Genomic DNA, 14,290 nt, shown 5'->3' with positions numbered 1-14,290 from the left:
GCAATTTCAAAAGGCATGTCCAGACATGTGCTAGTGCACTAGTGCAACAAAACAATAAAACAATAGCACACAGTATGACAGGACCTCTCCACCTGCTGCACATTCGATGATATCACCTAGAAAGCTGTCAATTGATTACAGAGTCAATTCTTTATCAACTTAACAAGAATAATGGGCAAAGAACAGATGTCAGCGCTCCCGTTGCAATCATCACGTAGTTACAAAAATACTGTTCAGGGACTTAAGCAAACGCTCCCATTTATGGGCACTCAATCGCTCCACCACCAGCTTGTGCCACTCAGGTGCCCAGGGGCCAATAAACCTACTGTCCACTATGGTTCAAACTGCTCCTGTCCTATGCCAGATAAATGCTGCTTGCGTTTCAAAAACATTGATGATCCTGATGTTACGAGGACGGGCAAACCCCCATGGGTTGTGAACACAATGCGGTTGTGAACACAGCCCTTCTGCCTGCGCCAGGCTTGCCCGCTGATGGCGCTGGGTCCCTGCTTTATAGGATGGTGACAGGTGGGTCAGACATGCAGCATGACAGAGAGAACACCACACAGTTGCAAACTCTGCCCTTCGGCCTGCGAGGGGCTTGGCTGCTGAAGGGCCCCTGCTTTATGGGATGGCGTCAGGCGGTTCAGACATGCGGCATGACAGAGAGAACACCACACGGTTGCAATCGCTGCCCTTCTGCCTGTGCCTGGCTTACATATTGTCTGCTATAAGCAACAAGGTGCCACTGATTATCACTTCAATATTCCAAAAGAAAAATTCTGCACAATACAACACATTAAAACCTAGGCAAAACTAAGAAGAAAACTGGTCAATCAGAAAAAACAAAACAAAAATGGGTTTTAAAAAAAGGCACAGTCTATGGAACTGCAGTGAGATTTCATGAGTAACATATATGCAATAAAGTACATTTTTTAAATAGTCATTTTACAAAGGGCGCGTTTGCCGATGGATGGAGATGTGTAGGTCCTATTGCTGGTCTGATACATGTCAGAGGCTATTCTATTGAATTAAGAATGCATAGGAAGAAAGTACATATTTGACTACAAAGATATTATTTATTTTATAGGGTGACCAAAGGAGTTACCGAAAAGAAAGTAATAATGTTGAAAAACAAAAAGAATGCAGAGTAGCTTCCTTCCACAATCTTTGTAGTGTTGATTAAACAGGAACTATTGGAAACTGTCACTGTGGAACACGGGTTTAGGGTCGGTACATTTAGTATTTCTTGATCTTATCCACCAGCACAGGTGAAGTGATCCTAAATTGTGTCTGGCAGATACACTATAGATTGAAGAATACCAACAGGGCTCTCACAAACATGAACATTTCCCTTTGGATGCAATATGGACATGTGGTTAAAGTGTCCAAAAACAATGAAAATCCCCAGGCTTACTTACCTTATTTCACCATCTGATACAGAAACAACTCTGGCTTCTTCTAGATGGGGCCAGTTGACGAAGACCGTCTTCCCAAGCACTGCTGAAGCTACATTTTCTACACTCTGTAACTAAGCATAAAGCATGATAATGTATTAATGATGCGTTTGGCTTGACTGTACATTGCACTCACAGGCATGATTTAGTCGCAGTAAATATATTACATTATTGTTTCTTCACAATGTAGCTGTGAACGTAACCTTAATTGTATTATTGAAACTGTATCTCCAAAAAGAAGAATAACTAACAACTAATCACCAAACAATTCAGATACTAAGTCACCCCTCAGTTATGGTAAGGGGGTTTGAAGTGAATTGTGAACCACACATTGGCAGCACTCTATGTTATTAATGCGGCCAGCTGCCAGGGCAGATTTGAGGGCAATCCCCGGTCCGAAGTGGAGTAATGTCCAACATTTGAGGTCCTACTCTTGCGGGTCTGCCTTACCGGATCAAAGTATGAAGTTCATCTGCATGGTTCAGTCATGCCATCAGCTCTACTATTCTCATGGTCATCAAACTGACTTCTATCAGGTCTGCAATCTAGGAGTGACCTTCAATATGAACCTCTCCTTGACCCCAACAGCAAATCTAGTCATCAAGATTGCTGCTATCTACCTTAAGAGTCTTCAAGGTACACAGCGACTACTACAGACAATCACTCGATCATGGCAGTAGCCCTGTTCTGTCTGTATTACTGAAACGAAATGGAGAGGGTTCAGATCTTTACAGGAAGTCTCATATTCATGTTAAAGTGAGAAGACTACATAGCACAAGATTTGAAATCCCTTCACTGGCTCTCTATAAAGTACTGCATTGACTTCAATATTCCATGTATTGGTCAAAGAGTAATTCACTGCTCTACTCCTGACTACATCGTCATAGCCTTTCTCCACTTTATCAGCCAGCCAGAGGCCTAGGGACACAATGCCACAGCTTACTTGTTTCCTATAAGTTCAGACACAAACATCTTTGGTGGTAGGTCTCTGCATCTACAAGGATAATCCATTTTCAACCTCACACTGGTTTCAACCTCAAGCCTCTGGCTTTTGCCAGATTGTCTGAAGTTCAGCAAAGGTCAGAACTATTCTGAGCTACACACATAACCTGAGGATCCCCATATCTCCCTTTCAACTATTTCTGTCCTCCACCATATATTATAGCCCTTGCTGTTATTCATGATGCATTCTAAATAAACCTCTAATTAAAGTAATAAATAAAAATGGACGGGTGTAGTGCTAATACGATAGTTCAGGGGAAAGTATTTCATTGGCTCTGCGAGGGGATTCCGACAGAAATCTGACTGTGATTGCAATTCTATCTCTTGGTGTGATGTTAGACACTGTGTAGTCTTGTGTGTCCAAATGTAGATCCCCATCACTAAGCCTCCCAATAATGCTATAGGTCTCCCACAGACTCTAAAAAAATCAGTACAACTTCTTCACCCATGAGACACTGTACATGTATACATCTTTTCACCAAATGGGTGAGACGCTAGAATTCAGCATTAGAGAAGAATTTTAAAACAATAGGTACAAAAAGAATACTTTAAAGAGGTGCACCATTTCTAGTTATCCCATTTATTTTCCTCAAACTGTGCCCCTTAAGGCTTACATTTGTCAAATGTGGAGCTTAAGCAGAACATGGTCCTTTTTGTCTCTAATTACTATGTGTGGAATCTGAACTTTTTACGTTTTTGTAATCCTGAACCCTTTGAATATTCTAATAAATGTGCTTTTGGGAATATGGAGCATGATTTTTAAATCTGGTTTCCCATGCAGTGCTAGGGGTCTCTAGGAGATACAATATGTCTCCCACAAATCAATTTCACTGAAGCCTAGTTTAGACTTTCATTAGGATAAAACGGCTGGTGTATGCCAAAGCAGGTTCACTCTAAATGTTACTAATCATAAAATTCTTAATTTCTGTATCGACTGCTTGCAAGTAACTGTCTATGCGGACATTGCAAATGGCATGGGATTCGTGGCTCGAACACGTAGTGGTTACCTCCACCTATGCAATTGTGAGAAATCTGCAGAGGTTGAGGAATCTGCAGACGTCGAAGTTATAGCCACAGTATCACCACTGCAATACTGTACAAGTTTACTTTGCCCATCTAAAGTAGCTATGGTCGAGCACCTAACATACTTCTCCAGGGGTGAGTGTGGCAAAAGAAACACAGTATAACAAGCTGTTATATCAAAGAGTGTTTTCTGCGTTTGAAAGAATGCTCACACCAGTCTGCTTTCCCTCTGTACTACTGCTGCCAATTTTACACATAACCCCATAGTCAGAGCGTCGTGGAGTGCATTTTCTGTGAGCTCTCTGTGCTGCAGCGGTTTGGATACTCCTGGCTTTGGATTTCCTGTTCTTAAAAAGCGAATACGCCTTCTGTGCTGTAAGTGGGCAATGACTAGGACCTCTACACCATCATAGAGACAGCTCTTCAGAAGGTAAAGGCCTGTGTGATAAGTCTTTTGCACTGCCGTTAGCTATGCCAGGCAAAGCGCCCTGCAAGCAAAGGACATACAATTTGTACAAAAGCAAAAGTAAACCCTATGGGTACAAGCGTGCAGTGCCTTCCGACCCTTAAAGGATTCCCATTGATGAGTGCTAAAGAGGTCATGCACTGACACAGCAAGGGTCTGTTATGGAAGAGTACCCTGCTGCCCTTTGTGGGACACACTACCAAATATTTCAAATCTAAAAGCGCAAACGTGACGCGTGAGCCTGCTGCTCCAGCTGCACCTGAGACCTAGACTAATACATCTATGAGTGCTCTGTCCTTGGGGGCTGCCTCGAACACATCATTTGGGGGTATTGACAATAACTCTTTAGTACAGCTGTTTTATTTGATGTGCAATGGCCGCCACCCAACGGAGGCGGCTGGCCCATTACCCACCGCCAATCCGCCTCCCATATTGTTGCCCACCTTAAGAAATCCTGCTAGCCACCCAAAGGCTTTCGACCTCACCTAATTTGCTGCAGACCCTCAACTCTCTTCCCACTGAAGTACATGTTGAGGTGCAGTCGGAGCAGTGGCCCAAAGTGTTGGGGTCCACTCGCCTGTCCGGAAATACCTACTGCTCTTATGATGATCACACAGAGCACCTAGCGGTGGGATCCTCATGGGATGTTTTGAACTTTGCAGTACAAATGAGTGTAAAATTATGCAGGCGAATCTACGAAGACTTGGTAGATGCGGATGGTCTTCTGATTTTCCCACCATCTGCCCTAGCAACCAACTGTGCACTTCATCTCGAAAAATGTACAATCAGGAACGTTGTAGTGAAAGGCCACATCCCATATATGAATAGAAGGAAACTTTTAAGTACCTGCGGAAAAATAATGGCCCTTCACATTCTGACCTTGTTTGACTTTTATTATGCCAAGCCTGTGAAATCTGGTTTGGGTGGGTGTGCAAGGTTACACTGCTGCCTACCGGTGGGAACAGGAGGGCTACTCTGGATTACATGTGTTGTTACAATGTAATGACTGAAGTAATTAGTTCCTGATCCATTTGTAACAGTAAGGCCAGCGATCATGCAGTCCCATCATGCAGTCCTTAGTACAACTTGGTCAGTAGTCCCATTGGACCAAAACCCCAAGGCCCCGGTAGATCCTGTACCCTCCCAGGTGGGGAATAGGCTGATGTGGACTGAACATAATGTGATGAAAGCCTGTGAATCATTACGACATGGACTACACAATGTTAATGTCGTCTCATTATCCCGCTCTGTAAATGAAAATTGAACATTGGTTAAAGGTACTTGCAGGGGCAAAGTGATAAGGTCTGAGGAAAATATTTCCCATTCCTGAGATTAATGTGGCGAAAAGAAGGTTGCATAAGCAGTTGAGGGATTTAACTAAATCAAACTCCTTAACGTATTCTGTATGGGGAAATTCCAGCAGGCTGAAGAACCAATAAAAAAATTGGTGTGCAAGAATGCGTAAAATGGGGTTGACAGGAAATTGGTACCAGATGTTCGAGGCATTGAAGACTGGGAATGTAAGCAGAATGTGGGGGATATTGTCTCTAGCCAGGAGGTCCCCAGAGCAGTTAATATTAAATCCCATCTCGGCGAGGGTATGGCTCGAACATATTGAGGATAGAATGTTCCATGTTAAGGACATGTCCGACGAGCCAGGATCACCCTATTTCGAATGGCCCATGGTGTTTAATTTGGAAAATGTATATACTCACTTGAAAAAGCTTAAAAATTCTACAGCACCCAGGCCTAATGGGCTCTCTGGGTATGGAGACATCATTGAATCCAAGGTTAGAAGGGCAAGACAAATCACCTGTATGTTGAAAAGGTTCTCCATTGAATATGCAGGTTTTTCATTAAAAGGTGTTTTGGCCCTCTACAAACAGTGGTTCTGCCCTGCAAGTTTCCATGTGCTGGAGGTGCTGGGGATGAGAGATCTGAAGTGACTATATGTAGTAGAGGGACGCTTTTGGAGAGCTGTATTGGGTTATCGTGATCTAACTCAATTGAATACATGCAACTCAAGCTTGGGTTGCTCTCTATGAAAACACAGCTACTGTCCAGCAGTGGCACCCTGATGCTAAAGGCAAACACTGCACAAGCCTGGCCCTTATTGTCTAAATTGGGCGAGATTTATGACCTTGACCATGCCTGTCGTCTCGATGTCCCTTGAAGGCCTCCATCCCAATGTCTACTCCACCACCGGCACATATAGCGCATGCAGTGACCATCAGCCTCAGTTCCGTTTTGATGCGTTCCCTCCATACTTAATGTGTTCTTTTGCATAAGACCAAATTCTGCCTTGAAAGAACGTGAAGTGTAACCATACGGAGGGGCGTGGCTACATGGCCACGGTGTAAGACGTGGATCCAACGCGCTCCCACTGATCCGTCTATGATCCTGTAGAATAAATACTCTCCAAGTTAGCTGGGAAACATAACCGTAACCGAAGAAGCATGAATGTATGCAGCACACCACGGATTGAATTTCGAGGTGCATAGCAACACCAGTGTTATAACGAGAGCTGAAGAAGATTCCGGAATCCGAGATGTGGAGACAAACAAGATGGAGGCTGGTGTTAGACAAAGGACCAGTCCGCAAGACAGAGATTCCGAAAAGTGAAGAGCCAGACAACAGCCCGACAAAAATGGGCTCCCAACAGCGGGTAGTTCGGGGATCAGACTAAGCGGAAATCGGAAGACGGTACTGTATATAGCGGCCCAGCACAAGAGTGGAATAGCAGGCTTATCACCGCCACAGGGATCGAAGTTTTTCCAAAAGGTCCAGAAGATAAGAACGTCACACCAGGGATCGAACGCAGTGTGTATTGCAATGGAACCAGGACGGAGTGCCACGGACAGGACACGAAGCCGCGCAGAGACACTTGGAGGAGAGGCTGGTTGGCGATACTGCGGATGCGGCCCACAATATAATAGCAGAGATGGCAGGGGCACAGTCCGGTATGTAAGGTGCAACATAAAAGCATCCGACTGCAACCACTGATGTCCCGTGACTGTGTGTGGCCCCCTTGGAAGATCCAACAGACAACGGATGGCACACTGCAACTTCGCAGTGGAAAGTGATACTGTTACAAGCATTGAAAGGCAGCGATTGAGCTGCAGATAGTGAAACGGACACGATACAAATGCTTATATTGACCGGGAAGAGGGGCCGCACAACACGCTTAGTAGACTGCATTGACTGGTTGCTGAGCGAGCTGGGGAGAAACCTCTCGTCGACCGAGAGGCATGGACACGAAGCGCTGAAATAGCATACATGGAAGCGAACAGGAGTGTAAGTTTGCAGCAGGAGAACCAGCGGTGTATGTAAGGCTAACACGAATGAAGCGGGCGGTACATGGCAATGGACATTGTAGTGCAATAGAGACTACGCACCACGGTCCTGCATCATATAAACAATACAGACGGCACAATAGTGAGTGGCAATCAGGAATGGGTGCAGGTGAATAGAATTGTGACAGAAGAGGATTGTGCAGACGTGGATGGCCTTGGGTAATCACAAAGTTGTTAAGGGTACGGTAGGGGTACAGCTGCCATAGAGCAAGCACAGCAGGGTGTCAAACGACGAGAATGTTACTGCAGAAGCCCGACTATACCCCTAGTGCCCCCAACCAACTTTGAGATGGGCACCAACCATAGTAGCAAGTGGCAAACATTGACGGATGGACGCATGCGAAGACAAGCATAGCAAGAGAGTGCCAGCCGGACAGTTCAGACGTACTACACTTGTAAGGTCAAAACGAAAAGCGGCCAGAGACATTATCAAGGCGGCATACCGCAGAAGACAGTGAGAACTGTGATCCCAAGGTCAGACCCAGCTGCGCCCACCTTGTAACCCAGAGACAAACAGGATGGTAAGGCACAAAAGAAGCACAGAGCCATATTAAAAGGACCATAACCAAGAAGGTGACAGCGAGGAGACACCGGAGGAAGTGAGAGGTGGCAAGCGCTCCAGAGTAGTGATAAGGCAGAGTAGTGAGAAGGCAAAACTAGCACGAAAGGCGGAATACCAGGCACCTATCATCAGACCCATAAAATTGGCTGAGGACTACAGAGACTAGCGTAAGAACGAAGAACACACGAGGCGCATGCCCTACAAGCTACCTGATATACAGGTAGTGGAGAGGAGTCGTCATAGATGAAACGGCAGAGTGCGTACGCAGGGCAGGATCCTAAACAGAATGAATACAGTAGGTGCCACAACACCTATGGCAGAACACACTCCCAACCCAGCACAGTACCACATATACAGCTGCACCGCTCAAGCATAACGCGTGTTCCAGAGCAAGGGGATGCTACAATTACAACTAAAGCAAATAAAAGTTAAAAAAAGCAGTCGTCCTTGGATGCATTCGCCAAACCCACCCCGATCACAGATGTTGCAAAGGCACAGTCGCTAGAAATACGCGAAGAAGAAACATCAGGGAGAATGAACCGGCAAATATTAGAGGCCATAGCAGAACAGAAATCTACACTGGAATTCAAAATCTATACAATAACGATATGAACCTCTTGAGGCAGGGTGTCAGTACACTGGTGGAGCATACTGGGGTGTTAGAGAAGGAAGTGAGGGCTAACACAAGCTGCAGCAAGGACAGCACCCAGGAAGTATCCATATTGAAACAAGTGTGATATCTTGAAAACAGAGCGAAAGAGGCAGAGTGACGGGCACGAAGGAACAACGTGTGGATAATCGGACTCCCGGAGGGGGTGGAAGGTCAGAACCAGACTAACTACATAGAAGACATGCTCCTGCAGGAAATAGGAGCCGGATCACTCACCCAGGGGTTCACAGTGGAGAGGGCACATAGAGCCCTAACGAGGATACCGCCACCTGGAGCCCCGCCCCAGCCAATGATTGCCAAGATATTGAACTACAGAGATAGGGAGAGACTCCTGGAACACTTCCGGAAAGGAGGAACTATCAGCCGAGTGTCAGCATCTATCACGGCATACCCCGATTACACGTTTCTGGTACAAAAGCAAAGGATGAGCTATGGGGCTGTTAAAAGATTATGCGCTGCCAATCACAAATATATGCTACTGTAGCCAGCGAAGATGAAGATCCTGCATTAAGGTCGGGCCCTTTTCTTCGAGATCCCCGAAGATTTGAGCAAATGGTTGGACTCACAGAATATGCGGACGGAGCAGCAAGATCAGCTGGATGAGGGAAGTATTTGTATTTATTGTGTTTTATATAGCGCCTTTGTCCAAAGCGTTTTACATAGGACAGTCAACAATATAAAGAATCATAATGCAAATCAGTGTTCATAAAACAGTAACATTAAAACTGTGTTCATAAACAGTAACAATCAATTAGCGTTCATAAGAGTAAATTAATCAGTGTTCAGAAGCAGCATAAATTAGAGGACTGTAGCAGGTGGGTTTTTAGAGAGGAACAGAACAGAGCATAGGAAGTAATGGAGCGAAGAGATAGGGTAAGCATGTTCCAGTGAAGAGGGGCTAGGAATTGGAACGAGCAAAAGCGGGATTGAGCACAAGGGGGATGTGGGACATAGAGTATAAAAAGATTAGTAGAGCAAAGGGAGCAAGATGGAAGTAAAAAGAAAGGAGAGATGCAAGATAGTCAGGAGCAAGGCCATAGAGACTTTTGAAAACAAGACAGAGAAAGTTGTATTTAAGTTGAGAATAGAAGGGCAGCCAGCCAAAAGAGGCAAAGGAAGGAGAAATCGGGTCATGGTAGGAGAGAAGACAGTGAACAAATTGAAGAGTGATAGATAGATTTAAGAGAAGAAAGGCGTGAGTGGGGACGACCAAAGAACAGAACAGAACAATAGAATAGTCGGGAGAAGACAAGTGAGGAGATAAAGTTTTGTAGTGTGGAAAGTGAGAAAAAGGTGGACTTTGCAAATGTTGTAGAGATGAAATCGACAGGCGCGGAATGTAAGGGCGATATGGTGGTCAAAGGACAGATTAGAGTCAAAGTAAATGCCAAGATTGCGGGTGGTGGGAGAGATCGAGAGACAGGAGGGAGGAAAATAGACGAAAGAGGGAGGAGATTGCGAGATGAGGGTGTTTGCGGGAAAGAATAGGACCTCAGTTTTTCCAGCATTGAGAGTGAGGAAGTGAGAGGTCATCCAAGACTTGATGGCAGAAAGGCAGGATGATAGTCTCTGATGATGTCCGAGGAGAAGGACGAGAAGGATAGAAAGAGCTGGGTCTCGTCGGCATAGAAGTTGTGTGACACTCCAAAACATGAGATAATGGGGGCAAGAAAGGAAATATATAAGGAAAATTGAAAGGGACCAAGGACTGAACCTTGAGGAACGCCATGGACCAGAGGAACGTGAGAAGTGTTGCCGTAAAGGTACGGTTGGATAGGTAAAATGAAGTGATGAGTGAAACTGCAGTGGGCGTTTGATGTACTTTCGCAATGATAAGGGACTAGCACAAAGTATCGATAGTGACACTGGAAATGATGTGTACATGCGTTTTTCATTGATGGCTACACACATGCGCTGCGTAGGAATGTACAGCGCTAAGGATCACTCTTTACCCACATTAGGGTAGTTTAGTTGGGATACTGGTAGTCTAGTATCCTCCTTCCGCACTCCGAGTACCTGCTATGGGGCGAGAAAGGAGTGAGATGCGGGGGACACCTGAGATTCAGTTTTGGAGCTGGGCAACTGTTGGGAACGGTTGGGATGTGAGGAGGGCAAGTTTGGGTATTTATCAGGGAGTTGGCTTACAGATACACACAAGGAAAGGCGAATGGGGGTACTTGTGGAGAGAGGAGGGTGGATAGAATGGGACATTATGAGTGAACTTAGAATAGTAACCTGGAACGTGAGAGGCTTGAACAGCTACATTAGGAGGAACCGGGTTATGACATATTTGAGACGTCAGAAAAGAGACATAGCACTTTTGCAGGAAACCCACCTGACTAAAGATAAACAAGACCCAATAACACAGAAATGGGGCTGGCTGACCCTGGGCTCAACATACTCGGCATATGCTAGAGGGGGTCCTAATTTGGACAGCACCTCACGTCCCATTTAAGGTCCTTCAGACCATTCTAGACAAAGATGGTAGGATGGTAATTATTTGTGGAGGAAAGTAAGGAAATGTGATATTATTGAGTAAGCCACGAATCAGGACACTGCGGCTTATTTTAGATCTCTATACCCTATGATTAGCCCATATAGAGATGGGACGGTGATATGTGGAGGAGATGTCAAGTGTACTCTAGACCTGACAATAGATAGGTTGGATAATAAGTTAGCTTATCCGACCCCTTCTGCCAAAGCCCTGAAGACGTTGTTGCACACATTCAAGTTAGTTGATGTATGGAGGATGAAGTATCCACAAGACCGGGTGTACTCACATTATTCCACCCCACAGAATCTACACGAGGTTAGACTATGTGTTCACTGGGGAGGAGATGTGGAACGAGATCACATTTGCTGAGTATAAAGCTATGGTCCTTTCAGATCATGCCCCTTTAGTCGAGACGTGGCAGGTCCTCCCCCACCCACGAACTAAAATCCCAAAATGGAGACTGAGGGTCGAAGCACTAAAAGATACAGGGTTCCGGGAGCATCTAAGAGCTGAGGTGAGAGAATATTTTGAAAATAACACTGGCAGTGTGGATTCAGCCAGCACATTGTGGGAAGCCTTCAAAGTGGTAGTGAGAGGGGCAGCTATAACTAAGTCGAAGGGGATGCAGGATATCATAACGCGAGATTTACAAAAGACGGGGAAGAAATCAAACTATTATGCAAGTAGGTAAGAGATTCCCAGGAGGAGGTCTTTGAGATATCACGCCTACAGGAGTGTAGGGATCACTGGGAACGGTTGGGCAAACTTAAGTTATAAGAAATACATTGATGACAACATGCAGAGGGAGACAAGCTGGGCAGACTGCTAGTCTGGTTGTATAAGAGTGAGACCATTAGGCAGACAATTAGGGCAGTGAAGGGGAAGGATGGGAAGCTGCAGAAGACCCAGGAAGGCATAAACAAATGTTTTAATGATTATTACACACACTTGTATAAAGAATCTGGAGGGGGGGGGGGAGAGATGGATATACAAGAGACATTGTCCGAGATTAATCTTCCCAAACTCAAAGAAGAGAGTGATAGACTAGAGATCCCCATCACGGTAGAAGAACTAGAGTGTGTGATAAGGACACTATCAACCAATAAAGTCCCAGGTGCGGATAGACTCCCTGGGGAATTCTATAAAAAATATATGGCTGAAATACTTGCGCCATTACTAGCAATGCTAAATGAGGCATTAGACATAGGCAAATTGCCAGGGTCCCTGAGAGAATCGATCATTATCCCACTCCTCAAACCGAATAAACCGGATACAGAATGTGGATCGTATAGGCCCCTTTCGTTGCTGAACCAAGATGGGAAGATTTTTACAGCAATCATAGCGAATAGATTAAGACCGGTCATAGGTAAACTCATACACCAGGATCAGACCAGATATGTCCCACACAGGAATATAACAAATAACTTGGAGATTACACCACATTTTTTATTATACCCAGAAGGAGACCAGAAGCAGCAGTAGTTTCACTTGATGCAGTGAAGGTGTTCGATTCGGTCAGATGGCCCTGGCTACTAGCAGTCCTGAAAGAATATGGTATCGAGCCCACATACATTGAATGGGTGCGACTGCTTTAGAACGCACTGTTGGCAAGAGTAAAAACGGGCTCCATTATCTCAGAACAGTGGCAGTTTAGTAAGGGCACTAGACAGGGATGCCCATGGTCTCCGATGCTCTTCATTTTAGCGCTGGATGCATTGGCGGTGTATTTAAGGGAGGAATAAGGAGAGGCGGACATCAGAACTCAGGGGGATTGCGGGAGTGGGGGAGACAACACCTGATCTCATTGTACGCAGATGATATGCTCCTATACCTGTAGCACCCAGAGGAGAATCTACAATATGTCCTAGGGGGGCCAATGAGCTTAGCGAGTACTAAATTGAGATCCCATCCTGGCGGCGGGTTTGAAAACGGAGGGTGAAGTCTCTTTACCCCCTCCATGAATGCCTTGATGACCGGCACCTTATACCATGAGACTATATTGTGGGAGGTGGTGAAGGCTGACAAGGCTGCCAGGTGGACCTTTAAAGAGTTGAACACTAACACCCGAGTCCAGCAAGTGGAGCATGAAAATTGAATGTTGGATGGGGTACATTCTATGGGGTTCATTTGTGTAGACTGGCACCAAATTACAAATATCCTCCACTTGTTGAAATAACAGGTTTGCGTGCTTGCTTCAGGATATCCATACACCTCTGTGGTAGGTTAAGATGTCCGAACTCTATGACTTCAGGAGCCATGCTGCCAAGTTCATTGAGTGTGGTTGAGGGTGCACTGCTAATTCCCTGTGCTAAGTGAGTAGAGATTGGTCAGGCACAGGAGATTGATGAGATCGCACATCACCAGTTTGAGCAGATGTGGATACCAAGGTTGCCTTGACCACATAGGAGCAACTAGGATGAGTTTCACTTGTTCCTTGTGGATCTTGTTAACCACCTTGTTCATGAGAGGAGTCGGGGTCTGGGGGGGTGGGGGCATAAGCACATTTCCCTGATCAGTTCATCCATAAGGCGTTCCCCCTTGGAGCCTGGCTGGGGGAACGTGAACTCAAGGTCTGGGCATTGACTGTTTTCGCTTGTAGCGAACAAGTCTATTGTGGGGAAACTCCATTGAAGAGTTTCTCTACGACCCTTGTGTCTAGTTGCCATTTGTGTTCCTCTGGTAGGGGATCGCTGCTCAGTGAGTCTGCCAGAGAGTTGAGTTCCCCTGGAACATGCTGTGACGATAGGAATATTTTCCATCTGAGTGCCCATTTCCAAATGTGTTGTGCCAGCTTGGACAGATTTGGAGAACGTGTGTCCTCGTTTTTTGATGTAAAACATTGCCGTAGTGCTGTCTGTGAGGACTTGCACTGACTGGTTAGTTAGGTGTATCTGGAATGCTTGAAAGGCGTTGAACACTGCCAGTAGTTCCAGCAGATTGATGTGGTTCTGCGCCGTAGCATGTGTCCACAGACCTTGAGCTGTGTGATGAAGGTAATGAACCCCCCCACCCGGCGAGTGAGGCGTCCGTTGTGACAATCGCTTGCACTTCCGAATTGTGGAAGGGTTTTCCCCATCAACAGATGTTCTCTTGTCCACCAGCGAAGGTTGTGTACTAGTGTTGGCAAAACGACCACTAGATCGTCCTACTGAGCGCGTGCCTGAGACCACTGTTCTCGCCAACCATTCCTGCATGGGTCGCAAGCGCGCGTGTGGTACCAAGTAAGCAAGATGCCATCATGCCTAGCAAATGCATAGCTTTGC

The 14,290-nt window shown here is 45.6% G+C and overlaps 1 protein-coding gene across 2 annotated transcripts in view; it reads right to left on the bottom strand.

The window, feature by feature from the left end:
* XRN1 (5'-3' exoribonuclease 1) overlaps positions 1 to 14,290 on the bottom strand; it is a 2,611,979-nt gene that overhangs the window by 1,424,407 nt on the left and 1,173,282 nt on the right. The window contains exon 19 of one of the 2 annotated variants that reach the window (XM_069618274.1): positions 1,422 to 1,525. In XM_069618274.1, the coding sequence (XP_069474375.1) occupies positions 1,422 to 1,525 (104 nt within the window). Of the gene's footprint in view, positions 1 to 1,421; positions 1,532 to 14,290 lie in introns of both variants that reach the window. The other variant, XM_069618273.1, reaches the window with a different exon arrangement.

Source organism: Ambystoma mexicanum, chromosome 10, assembly GCF_040938575.1.
Source record: "Ambystoma mexicanum isolate Mex_15411 chromosome 10, UKY_AmexF1_1, whole genome shotgun sequence".
Lineage (NCBI taxonomy): Eukaryota > Metazoa > Chordata > Amphibia > Caudata > Ambystomatidae > Ambystoma > Ambystoma mexicanum.
The sequence above is the reverse complement of the archived record's forward strand: the minus strand, read 5'-3'. Positions and strand labels throughout refer to the sequence as shown.